The sequence below is a fragment of the Triplophysa rosa genome, unplaced genomic scaffold (assembly GCF_024868665.1).
Source record: "Triplophysa rosa unplaced genomic scaffold, Trosa_1v2 scaffold18_ERROPOS52410, whole genome shotgun sequence".
Classification (NCBI taxonomy): domain Eukaryota; kingdom Metazoa; phylum Chordata; class Actinopteri; order Cypriniformes; family Nemacheilidae; genus Triplophysa; species Triplophysa rosa.
The window spans coordinates 8,934-24,208 of NW_026634205.1; the positions used below are offsets into that span (position 1 = coordinate 8,934).

The 15,275-nt window shown below is 36.7% G+C and overlaps 1 protein-coding gene across 1 annotated transcript; it reads right to left on the reverse strand.

The window, feature by feature from the left end:
• Window positions 1-886: 886 nt before the first annotated feature.
• pmela (premelanosome protein a) lies at window positions 887-14,923 on the reverse strand. The gene is made up of 12 exons (XM_057327235.1): window positions 14,804-14,923; window positions 13,023-13,130; window positions 11,628-11,774; window positions 10,940-11,080; window positions 10,137-10,298; window positions 8,692-9,012; window positions 4,165-4,650; window positions 3,912-4,079; window positions 2,760-2,856; window positions 2,210-2,415; window positions 1,464-1,551; window positions 887-1,360 (listed from the first exon to the last, which is right to left on the reverse strand). Exons 1-12 carry the CDS (start codon window positions 14,841-14,843, stop codon window positions 1,231-1,233), a joined length of 2,094 nt encoding a protein of 697 aa, XP_057183218.1. The 5' UTR covers window positions 14,844-14,923; the 3' UTR covers window positions 887-1,230.
• Window positions 14,924-15,275: the final 352 nt, after the last annotated feature.

Genomic DNA, 15,275 nt, shown 5'->3' on the forward strand with positions numbered 1-15,275 from the left:
CACCATATGCGCTGTCATCAGCACAAATGATCTGTCCCTGAACAATAAATCCAATCCACCATCCCCCCTAATTTTTTTTACAACTCGAGTACTGGATGTGGGGAGGTAATTTCTAAATCACACGAGGTACCCAGATAATACTAATCCCGTGCAAATAGGGCTTAAATTACATTTATCATAATGAACATAACAAAGAGAGAAAGCACAACCGATGAAACTGTACCCATCTGTGCGCTACGGTTTTTGTGTTATCTACTGAAATAATGAAACATTCTTACCTGTTTTGTTCAGAAGAAATAAAGCCATGTCTGCATCCGTTTTCAATCCTTTCAGATCACGGAGTTCGCGCCACTTTTGAAATGCCTTGCCAATATTAATTCTGGTTTTCGCATGAGTCCTATCACATTCCCTTTTTCTTTGTAAAATCTCATCAGTTCGTACTTTCTTGGTTTTCACAAATGACGAATCCCCAGATGTCAGCACTGCTTGGCATTTAAAAGTAAAAGTACTAAATGGCACCATAAATAATAGTAAAAGTTTCCAAAAAAGAAATCTGTGTACAATGCTACCCATCACCCGCAGCATCCACGCGCTAGCCGGATCCTCTTCGTTCTGTTCACGAATGTGATAAAATGACGCATAGACGAAAGTCACCAAATAAGTATTTCCAGAGAAACACTACCCAACAAAGAAAATTACAAAACATTATTACAAGCTTTCCGTGGTGAATCCAGCAAGGGTAATGACACCGTTTTAAACGCCGTTCTTTCATGTGCTTGCTCAATAATTGGTTTTAGTTATTTTTTAATAAAAAACACTTATGGATTGCCACTTTAAGAGAAATAACTCAACAAGAATAGAGCTCTGCTCAGACCCTGATCATTCAAAATAAGATCAGGGACGTGCATTAAGTAAATAGAAGGAGTTTGGATTTTATTAATTTTCATTTTGGTAAAATGTGTTGCTTAGACACTTCCATCATGCAAACCCACAAAGCCATACAGTAAAATTGTAATACAATTCAGTATTATTAAACAGTTATATGCAGAATACTACAACTCATGAAAGCAGCCACTGTTTATATGACAACAAAAATACACAACATATACACTAGGGGTGGTTTCTAAGTCCAAGACAAAAATAAATGTTTCACAAATAATACTCCTTTTAAATAATATGAAGAATGTTATACAGTATGTGAGAGTTTTGTCATGGTCTCATATTTTATTCTTACACCACTCGTCCATGAAGCAGTGGACGGTTCTCTCCGGCGGACGGTCTGCTCACAAGATTCCACAGCATTAAAGACACTGAGCTCTTGTTGCTGTTGCTGTTCCTGTAATCTGCTCTCACTAACCGCCTGGATAATATATTTATGACGTTGCATATTATTAAAGGTCTATTGAGAGTTATTCAGTTAAAATAAACAAATGTTGTGTATACTGTAAGTGTGTTTATCTTACTTGTATGTGAAAGCAATGGCCCCCACAGCACAAATAAAAAGCAGAAGCCCCAGTGCCGCTCCAGCAGTCCGCCTTGATGAGGTTGTGTCTACAGTTACAAAAGAAGTAAAGGTGTGATTTCAGGCTCAGTTCGATCATTTCAGATAGGCTTTACATTTACATCACAGGGTGTCAAATGTACATGTGAAGCTCTGAATGGCCACAGTTGAGCTGTAACTCTAATTAAATACATGTGAAGCAGGATTATTAAAGGCAGGGACAAGAAAAGGGGCAACAACACCTGTGTGAATATCAATATAGTGTTAGAGTCAGTATATGGTTGACATTTCACTGTACACTCTAAAAAATGTACCAGTGATTTTACCTGAAACAATTTACACTCCAAAAAGTTGAGAACATTTTCAAGCTGTGAAACCAATTAAATATACTGTTTAAAATTAAGTAAATCTGAGTAACTCAAATATTTCTATTAGAAGTCAGCAAAAATATCAAGAGTATATTAAAAATATAATTTGTTAATTGAATACTTTAACACTTTGCCTTAAGATGCCCAATGGTTACAAATTTCCCCTCTGCCTCCCTACCTTTGTATTTTGAGCTGCAAGCTAGACAGCACAAAATAATTAATGGTGAATTGATAGCATTATTTAAAAAATAATCAACAGACGTCGCGATAATATCTTACAAATCTTTTGGCAATGATAATTGATATCGTGACAGCCATACTCCAGAACTGGGTTACTCACCTACAGTTACGCTGACCTTTGCACTAGTTACAGCCAAGCTGACATCATTGGTCAGAGATACATTAATACAGAAGGTGCCAGAGTCATTAAAAAACTGCCGTAACACCATCTGACACTCAGGTGTTGGAGTCACAGCACTACACAGAGTCTGTACAGGGCTGATGCAGTCGGCGTCAGACACCACAGTGCACAATTGATTAGGTAGACTGCAGAGAAATAAAATACACTTTGTATAACATTAAATCAATCTTCGAACAGTGAAACAGTGCAGATGGTGTGATTGCACAAGACATCCATGTAATACAATACAATATGTACGATATATATTATTTTAACTGTCTGATTGAAGCTCCGTTACAATAATGCAAATTGTAAAGCGGTGCTACAGAAATAATCTCGAATTTAAAAACAAGTACCAAACTTTTTAGTCCACTGCACTGTCCATTAGCAATTAGAAAAGATAGTTGTGTCTGATATAGTGAAGCAGAGGCTGATCAGTGTTGTCTGATAAAGCAAACGTTCAGCCACATTCATGAAAGTGAATATTTACCTTCCTTGACATCTGACTGTGAGATCCACAGCATTCTGCTCCAACTCGGTGGTGACCAAATTATTCACCTCCACAATCTCAACGCTCTCTATTCCCTCTGAAAGACAGAAAGAAACATTATGCCATTTTTAACATAATCCTATAAATAGTCATAAATGAAATCTTGGGCAGTATTCTATGCAAAGCCAAGGGACTATCAATGAGCGGCTCTCCTGATTTTGCCAAGTGAGAGATGCCTCTGGAACAACATTTCAATCAACCAATCAGATTTTAGTTTACAGTTCTTGTGAAGTTTAAGACTTATAACTAGGGTTAGGGGCTTCTACACCAATGTCATTCACGTATCATTTCCCTCTGATTTCCGGGTTAATATGGGGTTTGGGGTGCGTAAAATGTTGTCCCAGGGTTAGCAAAGTATGTTGACCCAGGGACATCTCTCACATGGCAAAATCAGCTGAGCAAAATTGAGCTGATTGTTTTTTCAGCTATGATAACATATTTTTTATTATAATTGTTTGTACACTCTTAAAAATAAAGGTGCTTAAAAGGTTCTTCACTGCGATGCCATAGAAGAACCATTGGTTGCACTTTATTTTACAGTCCTGTTTCCCATGTACATACAGTACTGTGTACATGTTATAGTAAAGATTATTACTGGGTCATAGCTAGGTACAAAACCTGAACCTGCCCCTAAACCCAACCTTATCCCATGCAGTCACTTTGTACTTCCCTAAGAAAGAACTGGGTAATTTACTGTAAGTACACTATAGGTACACGTACTGTAAAATAAAGTGCAACCAAACCATTTTTTGTTCCACAAAGAACCATTCAGTCAAAGGTTCTTTAAAGAACCATGTCTTTCTTTCTTTTTATAATCTGAAGAACCTTTTTTCGCCACAAAGAACCTTTTTTGAAACAGAAAGGTTCTTCAGAAGTTAAAGGTCCTTTATGTAACCAAAAGGTTCTTCGATGGCATCAAAGAAGCTTTTGAAGCACCTTTTTTTTAAGAGTGTAGCTCAATTTATGTCCGTATTCAAATACAGATATACAAATATCACAGAGCTTTAACACACATACGCAGACAGGTCCTTTAACGATCAAGAATAATTCATATTACGACGTTTCAAGCATCAGTGAGTTGAAAGTACTCACGGACAACATCAATAGTTGTGGAGAAGGAGCCGTAGCGATAAATCAAACATGTGTCTGCTGGCATTTCTGGTGCTTGACGCTTTGCAATGACTAGCGTGGCCTGTGTGGCATCAGTGACTGTCTCCTGATCTTCTGCTGTCTCACTTACAGTGGCTTCAGATACACTACCTAAAACATATGAAAAAATGTCAAGTATTCTATTCTTCATCTATTCTTTCATCAAGCTCTGGAGGTCTAAATGAAGTTGCTTTACTGGCAGGGGCTTCAGTTGCTTCATTGGTTTCAGCTGTAGCTTCGTTGACTATCTCTGTGTCCTCTGCAGCAGGAATTACTGACGCTACAGCATCAGTGCTGAAAACATTCACAGGTGTCACTGTTTCCATCACAGCGGCATTAGCAGCAGCAGCAGCAGGGGATTCTGGGAGAAGAGTGGCACTCAGATTGATTATAACCTCATCTCCCTCGGCAGCTGGAACTGAGGTGGAAGCCTCAGAAACACTGAATTCTGTCACAGGTTCAGCTGTGATGATCGTAGCAGCAGCTTCAGCTACGACTACAGCAACTGTTGGCACCTCCTCCTGAGCACCAACAGCATTCACTTCTGCTTCTGTGCCAGGTGCCACTGCCAGCTCATTAGCAGCTACAGTGGCTACATCAGCTGCTTGTTCTGCCATGACGACAGATTCAACAGACACAGCCTCAGCTTCATACGGCAAAATGGACGAGGCTGGCGGAACCCCTGAGAAGAAATCAGAGATCATGTTCGAACATCTGTCTGGAAGCAAAACCTATTTAAAGCGCATGGTCTGAAAGCTCTTTACAAGGCTATGAAGTTAGACCTATCACTATTGACTAGGTTGGTGAAGTATTCTGACAACTATTTTAATAAACAATTTAAAAAGCATTCTTCAAACAACGTATATAAAGCAAGTTTATAAAATGAAGATGTGCTGGGAAAATGATTGTCCTTTGATCTATTGAACTATTTGCTCTTGGTCATTTCTGCTGAAATCTATCTCAAGCATACTGGATGGGAGATAACTCTGCTACAGACGATACGTTGTCATTGCTTGGTAACATACAGTATATCAAGGTAGAGCTTCTGGTTAGAGTGGAGCATGTTCTGTCCGTCTCCGATGCTTTCCGAACATTCCTGAATTCATGCACACTTTGACCACTAGACTCTCCCATGTACAGTCAACTTTCAGTTGCGCATGACATGTGGCCGGACGACAGTTAGTTAAACTATGCTCTCTGGTTTAGGGTAATCACCTTTTTTATAGTAATGTTGTACCTATGTCAAGATTCTCTATGTTAATGTTAAATGTTTCAACTACATGTTTATAAATAACACAACTAAATAAAATGTTTCAACTAGTTGAATTGTGGTGCTGTGTTTGGTGGTGAGTCTGTAAAATGGGATGTCTCCTGATGTTCAATGTCTAAACATTCCAGGAGAAACACCCCTCGCTCAGACTGCCTTTCGCATTCATCCGCTTGCTAGTGGCACGGAGTGCGCTATAGCAGCATAAGACATCAATTTTTCTTTCTTCAAGTAGGGAGAGTGGGCTAAAATGAGCCAGTTTTAATTTACAGTATGTGGTCCTCAATATAAAAGAAAATGAGACATAAGCAATAAAATCATTTAAGTATCTAATTTCAGGATGTTTCCTATCGATCTAAATGATAAGAACACATCTAAACACAACAGTAAAAATATGGCTTATGTGGCTCAATTTGCCTCATGATAGGGATAAGTTGAGTCAGTGGGTAAGTTGAACATATGGGTGGTGAAGTCTAGACCGACAACCCATGAGCACCACCACACTCACCAATGCATAGAGTATGCCTCTATGGGGCGGTTTCCCAGACAAGGATTAGCTTAAACCAGGACTAGGCCTTAGTTAAATTAGGATAATTAAGTTGTTTTAAAAAACATACTTTACAAAAAAAATATTACTGTGTGCATCTTGAGACAAAACAATCCCAGTGATATATTTTAAGATATGTCAGTGCAAGTTGTTTTTGATCAAGGCATCTCTCACATTTAAATTAGTCTGAGACTAGGCTTAAACCCTGTCTGGGAAACCGCCCCTATATGTTGTTACGTCCTGTGGACATTTTATGTAAATGTGTTTATTTTCTGAAGTTCTTCCCCTAGTGGATATTGTGTTGCTGTTCTTTTTCTTGTTCTCTCTTTTTCAGTTGGGGACTGTTGATTGAGCACCAGCTGATGCTCATTGTAGATCTGCAGTGCGAATGCTGTGTAATCTAAAGAGTATATAAGTGGAGAAGAAGCAATGCTGAGGGACTGACGGAAAATGCGTTTCACTCTTTGTCCTGATCCAGAATCGTTGTCTCTGGTGGAGTTTGTTGTGATCTGGTGGAGTTTGTTGTGACCATGTGTGGTTTATCTCTTTCAACTTGGTGAATGGATGGCTTGATTGCCATTTTCAAGGGGTGTGCAAATCTTCAAGAGTAATTTACTTTTAATGATTTCGATTATTTTCTTTTGTTTATACTTGCATCTTATGTATAATACTTTATTTGTTATAATTTTAGGAAGTGGTAGGGGGAGGGTGCCATTTTCTTTGAACACTACCTTAGTTGATGTTTTTTGTTAGTTAAGGAGAGAGCTTAGTTACTGTTGTTTATTTCTTTTTCTTTTGATACAGGTTATTTAAGTTACCTGGGCAGTTAGAACGTTTTGTTTGTTTTGTTGGCCTTGCCCTCTCCTGAATAAATACTTCCTTTTTGTTATTCTCTTTAGTTTGCAAAATAAACATATATTATTTTGCACAATCTGGTGTTTGGTGCTTTCTGGATCAGGGGGATTGAAGTGACTGTCAGTCTAACAATTTTGTTACAACCTCGTTTTACCCCTAGACTTTATCGGGGCTCGTAACAATGTAATCAAGAGAATTCTGAAAGATTTATTGCAAACAAGATTTCAATAGCCAATGACAGCTGGGGGGGACTTGCTGGTTTTGTTAATCACTATCTAACTCACCCAGTTAAGAGTTACATTTTGTCTTGGCCTTCTATTATGTTTTTCAGCAGGGCAACCAACATAATGTAAAGAATATCCTGTGAAAGTGCAATCTTTAGATTTGAATTTCATTTGATTCTGAAAGACTAAGGCCATGTCAAAGACTTACAGTAAATCATATTGAAATAAATGGTTAAACTCAAACTCTAATAACTAGATTTTTAGCCTAGTTTTCACACATTGAGTCACACTTATGAGTGCAAGTTGCTCCTATTATTGACATTGATGGTAACTATAATAATTAACAATGAACATTTGTGCAGTTTTATCAAGCACCAGTTGCACTTATAGATTGCTGGCAGTGTCTCTAGCCTGACTTTCACAAGGCCAGGACTTCTCATCTCTTATCATCTAAAACAATCATACACATTGTAGTATACGTTTTCTTTCCCTTTCTCCCTCATTTATTGATTCACAACTAACGTTTGTGAAGTTGGCTAGTTAGATACAATTTAATATGCCAACAATCCCCTTACAGTTATGTTAATGAATAAATATGCTCATTTTATTAAATAATACGCAGTGGTTTTAAAAGTGTGCGTGAGTTATCAGCAGAAAGTATAATAAACCAGCAAAATGAGTATGCGATTGCGACCCCGGGACGCTATCGTGACGGAGGGGGACCCTGCCTGGCGTAGCATGAGCCTTGTCTGGCTCATTTTCTGTAACACCTGCAGATGCAGCGTCACCCGAAGCACCAGTAGCTTCAGGGGCAGGCTTACAATGAAATAGTGTAGTTTAAATGCTTGCCTTTCATGATCTACTTTTGTTTCATATCTCCCGGTAGCACCAATGGTCCAAAAGTCAAAACGACGTTGTTACGTATCCTCATGCTTTTTTAAGTGGGTATACTGAAATCCTTGATATTTTCTAGTGGGTATACGACATATACCTGCATGTCACGTAGACTACACCACTGGGATAAACTGAGCATAACTAAAATGGAATCAAGACCATGTTTTTAAAGATTTACCTTCTAAAAAGGTAATTTAATCATTATTTTCCCTTACAAACACTAATAGTTCTTTTCTTACAGCTAACTTTTCTTAATCAGAGAATATTTAGTGTACTTTGGTGTACACTGTCCATGAACCATGAAGTATACTAAAGCAAACATGATAAAGTAAATAGTTCTGTAATATTACCTTGAAATTATACAGGTTTAAAATGTGGATATTGAAGTTAACTGACTCAATTTAACTCACAACATTTGGCTTACTTTGGCCCATAGCTGCCATTTCGGAGAAAACAATCTAGCTAGATAAAAATTCAGGTTAATATTTATTCAAATTATTAGCATTGTTTTATATGTTGCTAAATCACCAATATCATCATCAATCATCATAAATATTTTTAGACCTTTTGCCTTGATGTATCAAACATTACATCTGATATGCTAATATTTGATGTTGACAAGCCAAAAACAGCTTTGAAAGTAAATTGATGCTGTTCAATTCTCAATTATGCTTCACCTCTTCACATTCTGGTAGAAATAATGGGTGATTCCAGAATGTATGGTCAAATGGCAAAAAAAAAGTGTTTAGTAGCCAAGATACAGTGGGTGGCTCTTCTTACCCCACTCTTCCCTACTGTAGCATTAAATGCTGTTGTGGTATAGTATTTATGTTGCTAATCTATGTAGTTATTAAGGTCGAGAACAACATTAACATTTTATTTGGGGATTTCTTCTCATTGGGTACTCAAACGTTTATGACGACAATTATGCTTTACCTGTGTCTGGAGCAGGTGTAACAGTGATGGCTGCTGAGGTTGGGTTGGGTGAACAGTTAGATAAGATGGCTGCCATAAGAAGCACCTGTGGCCTGAAGGATCCAGATGTAAGGTATGTGTGGGCGACTATAGCATCCTGGGATATGAGAGTACCGCTACTGTCCCCGAAGTCCCAGTTGAAGGTGATGTCTGACCCACTGAGGTAATGGCTGGGGTCATGCACGTTGATGCTAAATGACAAAGCCGTATTCTGGATAAAGCTTTGGTCACCTTGTGTGATATCACCAACCTGGGACAATGTCACTGCAAATGGTATCTGATCTAAAGGAAGAAAATGACATCTGGTTTTTCAAGACTTACTAAATTGTGTATTTAGTACCCGTTTAAATGTGTTCATGACCAGTTTATTGCAGCCTGGGCTTAAAGGGACTGTGGACCCTAAATTAAAATGTAGTCATTATTTACTCACCCTCGTGTTGTTAACCTCCAAGGCTTTCTTTGATCTTTGCAACCAAGGTTGAAAAAAATAAATGTCCCTACAACGCCAAAGTATTTTGCTGTCATGACTCTGCTTCATTTAGTCATGTTTTTCTTGGTCCTGTAGCAGAGTCATGACAAAGCCTTTGGTTATGTGTGGAGAGAAACATATTATTGTCCTTTTGACAATAATATACGTTCTCTCCAGTGTCTTGTCATTGGCCCCGCTCCTCTCGTTTCCTTGTTATCTTTCCCTGAGTGTTTGATTACCCACACCTGCCCTGTGTCATTTATCCCTTGTTTGTCTTACCCTATATAATACCCTCATGTTTCATTGTCCTGTGTCGGTCATTGTATGTGTTTGGTGTGCGATCTACGTTCCCCGTAATGCCTGTGCCTCTTGTTGCTGTTTCGTCTGTTGTAGTAAGTGTTTAGTTTAGTTTAGTCCTTCTCAAGTTTATGTGAGTCTAGTGTTAAGTTAGTTTACGTCTCCATTGCTTGTATTGTTATCTTGTCCTTGTTTTCACCCCATCGCGGGTTTTTGTTTTAACAATAAACATAAAACAAAGTCTTTTTGTTCTCCTTGTACTCCCGCTGCCTGCAATTGGGTTCTTTCCTGCCATAGTCCATACCTGAGATCCGTGACATTTTGCCTTCTCAAACTTCAAAACAATGGTAAAAAAACGTTGTAAAATAAAGTTTATTCTTCAAATCAAATTTCATTAAAATTAAGAATTCGGAAGGCATAAAAAATGGAAAATCAAACTAATCCATAATTTGATGAAATCCTGACCTGTGCCATCTGTCTCTGTGCACTTTCACAAAGTGCACATTGACAACGGTCAATCATTCAGTTTAGGAGGCAAGAAAGAAGGCCATAGGGTGTTTGACAGTTACAAGGGTGAACACACAAAGACTCGATTTTACTTTTAGGCGAAACTTTCTCAAATTGCTCACTAACTACTTACCAGTAATGGAGAACTGGACAGATGCATAACCAAGAGGAATGAACTTGTCTTTTCCCCGACAATGATAAATGACTAACTCCATAGTATAAGAGCCAACAGGCTCTCTGTTTGTGTCAATGGTCAGTAGAGAGGAAGGACCATCAGCTACCTGCCAATATTTACCTGCAAGAGAAATACAGCAACCCATAAGAGAGCAAAATCACAGTTGGTACTGTATCTCTTTTAAAAGCTCAGTTAGTTCTACATGTCTATATGACAACTGACAGCAGACGGCTCACAGACGTATTGCAGATGAGCAAAAAAATGTCTTGCAGAAGTAAAAAGACATCTCCCAGATGTATGTGTGCTATCAGGGAAATGTCTGTATGCACCACGTTTAGAGTCAAATTTGGTGACAGAAAACATTTTGACAAATAACAAGCCTATTAAATTTGAAATGTCGTGTATATCAGACCAATGGTCTGGAAACATTTTAATGTTATTGACAGTATTTAAACCAGAGATAACCATATTAATTGCCTTGACTTCTGGATTCATGGGAAACATTTTGGTTGTAGTCTATATGGCTTTAGTCAAAAATGCAAATGTTCTTATTACAGTGATATCAGAAGCATGATTGGGAATGCTTTTGACGAAGTAATGTGGTCATTTCAGAAACCGCTTTGCCAAATTTTGACCAGTTACAGTTTTTGTCACCCAAACTGTTCGGGAGAAGACAAATGTAAAAATGAAGAAACTCTAATCAAACATTCTAGGGTATTTTTACATTTGTAATATGACTGCAGATTTAAAACCACTCTTACCCCATGTCTTCCACACGTAAATGAATCTGGGCTTTTGGTTAGAAATCTTTGTGAAGGGTGTTCCATCAGGAAAGACACCCGTCCATTCTTGAGGGACGTTGGGCTCAGGGTATACATCCTGACCCACAGTATATGCTGCTCCTAAAAGACAAAGAAATCTTAGCACTTATATACTGTATGTTATTGCATGCATGAAAACAATCACATGCCACCGTCTGTTCTTACAGTAGAAATCAGCAGTGACAAAGAATAAAGCATTGACAAATATCACTACATGATTTGTAAATACATTTCAGAATTTTGATTAATAATGATTAAAAAAAAACATGTAAACCCTAAATGTATTGTATAATTGAATCTTGGGTAACACTTTACAATAAGGTGCTATTTATTAACAATTAGTTAATGCATTAGCTAAAATGAACTAACAATGAACAATACTTTGCAATAAGCATTTATTAAGGTAAGTTCATGTAAATTTCAGCATTTACTAATACATTATTAAAATCAAACGTTGTCACTGTTAACATTAGTTATTGCAACATGAACTAACATGAGTAACTGTTTTGATGTGAACTGACATTAACAAGGATTCATAAATGCTGATAGCTAATGTTGGCTAATGCATTTACTAATGTTAACTAATAGCACATTATTGTAAAGTGTTAGTGAATCTTGGATAACTAACCATTAATAGTACAGTTTCTAGCCCACACCACTTGTCCATCAGGGAGTACCGTCTGATTTTGAGGGAACTGAACATCAATGTTGAATGTAGTTTTCGCTCCTGTCAATGTGGGAGAATCGCTTCTCACCTTAAATGTCACTTCCCCACCTATGACACATAGTTAAAGAAACAATTTGTAGCATCTCTGTCTTTTACAAAAATAGAATCGTGGGAATTAAAAAATACATTGAGCCTTGCAACTGAGTGGAGTCTATGTAGTCAATGAAGGTGAGAGGTTGGAATACTGCCAGTGTGTATGTGTCTGTGTCTGTGTCTATTCAGCCGCAGAAAATTTTCAGAGACCATTTTAAAGCACCATTTCAGTGTTTCTGAGTTTATTTTTATAGGTATTTGTTTTCATTCTGTGATCTCCTAACAATATTTCTCCGAAATATCAAATGAAAATCTTGTTTCGATTTGCATTTACTTGCAGAAAATGGTTAAAATAACAGAAAAGATGCTCTGTATTTTTTTCAGACCTCAAATACTGCAAAGAAAACAAGTTCAGTCTTTCACATTACTATTGGATGAATTTATGTCATTCTTGAGGTTTGAATTTGGTGAAATTCAACAGACACTGGACTGGAATGACCACAATACATCTAGAAATAATGATTTAAAATGAAATATTTGGAATTTTTTCAGTGGCCGTGTACAAACTTTTAAGATGTTGCATATTTCAACTTCTAGAAGTTCGTCAAAAAAGAAGTGCAGCAATGACAGCTAGATTATTGGCATTCTAGCTGTCATTTTGTCCACATATGACATTTGCCATAGATGTGGATGGATTGGGCATTTCTCCTTGTGGTCTGATCCCACAAAAGCTCAATATGGTTAAAGTGGTAGTTCACCCAAAAATGAACATTTCTTCTGCAGAACACAAAAGAATATATTTTGAGGAATACAATGCAAGTCAATGGGTAACACCGTTGTTTGGTTACCAACATTATTCAAAATCTTTTCTTTTGAAAGTTGAAAAGAGGGTGAGTAAATGATGACAGAAGTTTAGTTTATCCCTTTAAGTGTTGTGTTTAAGTGAAGAGTTTAATATATATATATATATATATATGAATAAATATACTGTATATATACTCAATTTCTCAAAACAAGAGGAATTATAAAAACTGAAAGCTGAATGCTCTACCTCACACCGACCCAAAGAGCTACTCTGGAGTGAGTTTGTGAGTTTAGAACTCATTTGGTAGTTGGCTTAAAGGCATGCACATTAAACTTTTCAACTATTTTTGTGATGTTGCACGGGTGATTCGTGGCCACCCGTGAGCACATGTGTAACTCCCCTGTTTGCATTGCCTGCAGTTGCATCAGATGTATGACAGTCATGTGTGTGCACAATACCTGTCCAACAATCTCTGTATCTTGGATCTCCATCTCTCCAGACCGGATACAAGTGTGAATTCCATGAACGATAACGTGAGAAGCGAGTTCTGGATTCTGAAGGAGTAACTACGGAAAATATTAAGGAAAGAATCCTTTCAACCAGTGTTTGAAATGTAATGTCAATATGGAACATGGTTTCAAAATAAAATTAGCTTTAATAAATTTGTAGCTTTCCATGTACAAATCATAAAAGTGTTAATGCTCAAATATTATTCTATATTCACACTAAGCTGTTATTGTGTTATCATTAAATTTAATAATGAATTTATGTTTTTTTTTATTAAGAACTGCAATTGCTGTTCTAACCCAATGGATGTTTAGTTTCAGTAATTGTGAAGTTTGAGATGAGAAAGTATGTAGCCGTGAGGGAGGGCAGACAGAGTCACATGACCTACCCAATCCCATTCAATCCATTTCATGTGACTTTCAGCTGAGGGTACTACTAAAATCCCAGGAATGAGACTCTCTTGCGCTTTGACATTTACTCTGCCTTTTATGGGCATGTGATTCTGAATGTTTAAGTCAATATATGAGCCTCGTCATTTACATTTGTAGTGTTCAGGTCTTAATCTTACAGACATCTTAATCTAAACATTATCCTTACTAGTTACAAACCACACTGTAAAACTTTGCTGTAGTTTTGCAGCAGGTTTGCCAGTAACTTACTGTAGATTTACTTCACAATTTTGTTTTAAAGATAAACTTACATATTTATTATATTTTCTTTCTAGAACGAGACTACATATCTTAGGTCACTTTTCTTGTTATGTAAATGTATTGTAAGAAGTTTCAATTATTTTTACTAAAAAACAAGACAAAAATGCTTAGGAAGTCAGTGTTTTAATTTAGCTTAAAGTAAACTAACTTAAATTGAAAACGGTACTAAAAGGAAAGTAATTACATTTACAGTAAGTTACTGGCAAACCTGCAGCAAAACCACAGCAAAGTTTTTCAGTGCAGTTGTTTTAGTTTAGTTGGTAACACTTTACAATAAGGTGCTATTTGTTAACAATTATTTAATGCATTAGCTAACATGAACTAACAACGAACAATACTTCTACAGCATTTATTAATATTACTACATGTTAATTTCAGCATTTATAAATACATTATTAAAATCATACGTTGTCACTGTTAACATTAGTTAATGCACCATGAACTAACATGAATAGCTGTAATGACATGAACTAACATTAACAAGGATTAATAAATGCTGAAAAACGAAATTGTTCATTGTTAGCTAATGTTAGCTAATGCATTTACTAATGTTAACTAATAGCACCTTATTGTAAAGCGTTACCTTAATAATTTTAGGGACTTATTTCAGTTTATTGCTGAGGCAACCCTTTTTTTACGTTTTTCAAAAATGACTTGGTCCTTAATTTGATTTGATTTTAATTAACAGAAATGTTTTAATAGTTTCAGAACCATAACAACCCTACTAATAGTTATGAGTAATAATCACATTCACATTAACTGCACTAAAAACTGCTTTACAATCAGTTTAAACACTTCTATTATCATTCTACATATACCGGACTGTGACATGAAGTCTTGAGGCAGCTGTTTTAAACTATAATGGAGTGGAGTTTTCTAGATAACGATTTAACAAATTCATAAAAAATAGAATAAAGTGAAAGATAAATGAAATAAAAACCAAGCTTTACATTAACTTGTTGTTTTTAAATACGAGATTATGTGCATTACATACATACTGTATATTGGAGAGAAATACTCACATGAGAGTGTCAGAAGCAGAGCGATCACAATCGTCCTCATGATCAATATTTGCAGTAATGATTGTCACCGTGACTAATGTCCAGCTTCACTCTAGAGACCCTTGAGGTATCCTGCACTGTTTCAAATGAGATTCAGCCCCACCCACAAGTCGTGAAATCATAATGTGTTCCTTTCACTCCCTCTAGTAAACTTAGAAGGAACAATTTGCAAATGGTTCCACAAGATCAAATAATGCGATCAAACAAATACGTAAACTGCAGTTATTTGGCAAAACAGCAGCCAAAAGGTTTTGGTTCATATGGGCATACGTTGAGTTGCAAGTTCTTGATTGAATTTTACAGTCATGATTACAATCGTTCAAATAATGTAATTCAGCATTGTTTTATCTTGTGATTATATATGGGTCCCGTGAGAATAAAAGTGCATTGTGTGTATGAGTATGAAGATGAGCGAGGGAAAGGAGGTGTGTGT

What these genes read in the sequence shown, in the direction of transcription:
- pmela (XM_057327235.1), bottom strand. Translation starts at nt 14,843, where the DNA reads ATGAGGACGATTGTGATCGCTCTGCTTCTGACACTCTCAT. An exon ending in AGCAACTGAAGCCCCTGCCA is followed by an intron (nt 4,080 to 4,164) that starts GTAAAGCAACTT and finishes CATATGTTTTAG; the next exon opens with GTAGTGTATCTGAAGCCACT. An exon ending in ACAGTCAGATGTCAAGGAAG is followed by an intron (nt 2,416 to 2,759) that starts GTAAATATTCAC and finishes ATTTCTCTGCAG; the next exon opens with TCTACCTAATCAATTGTGCA.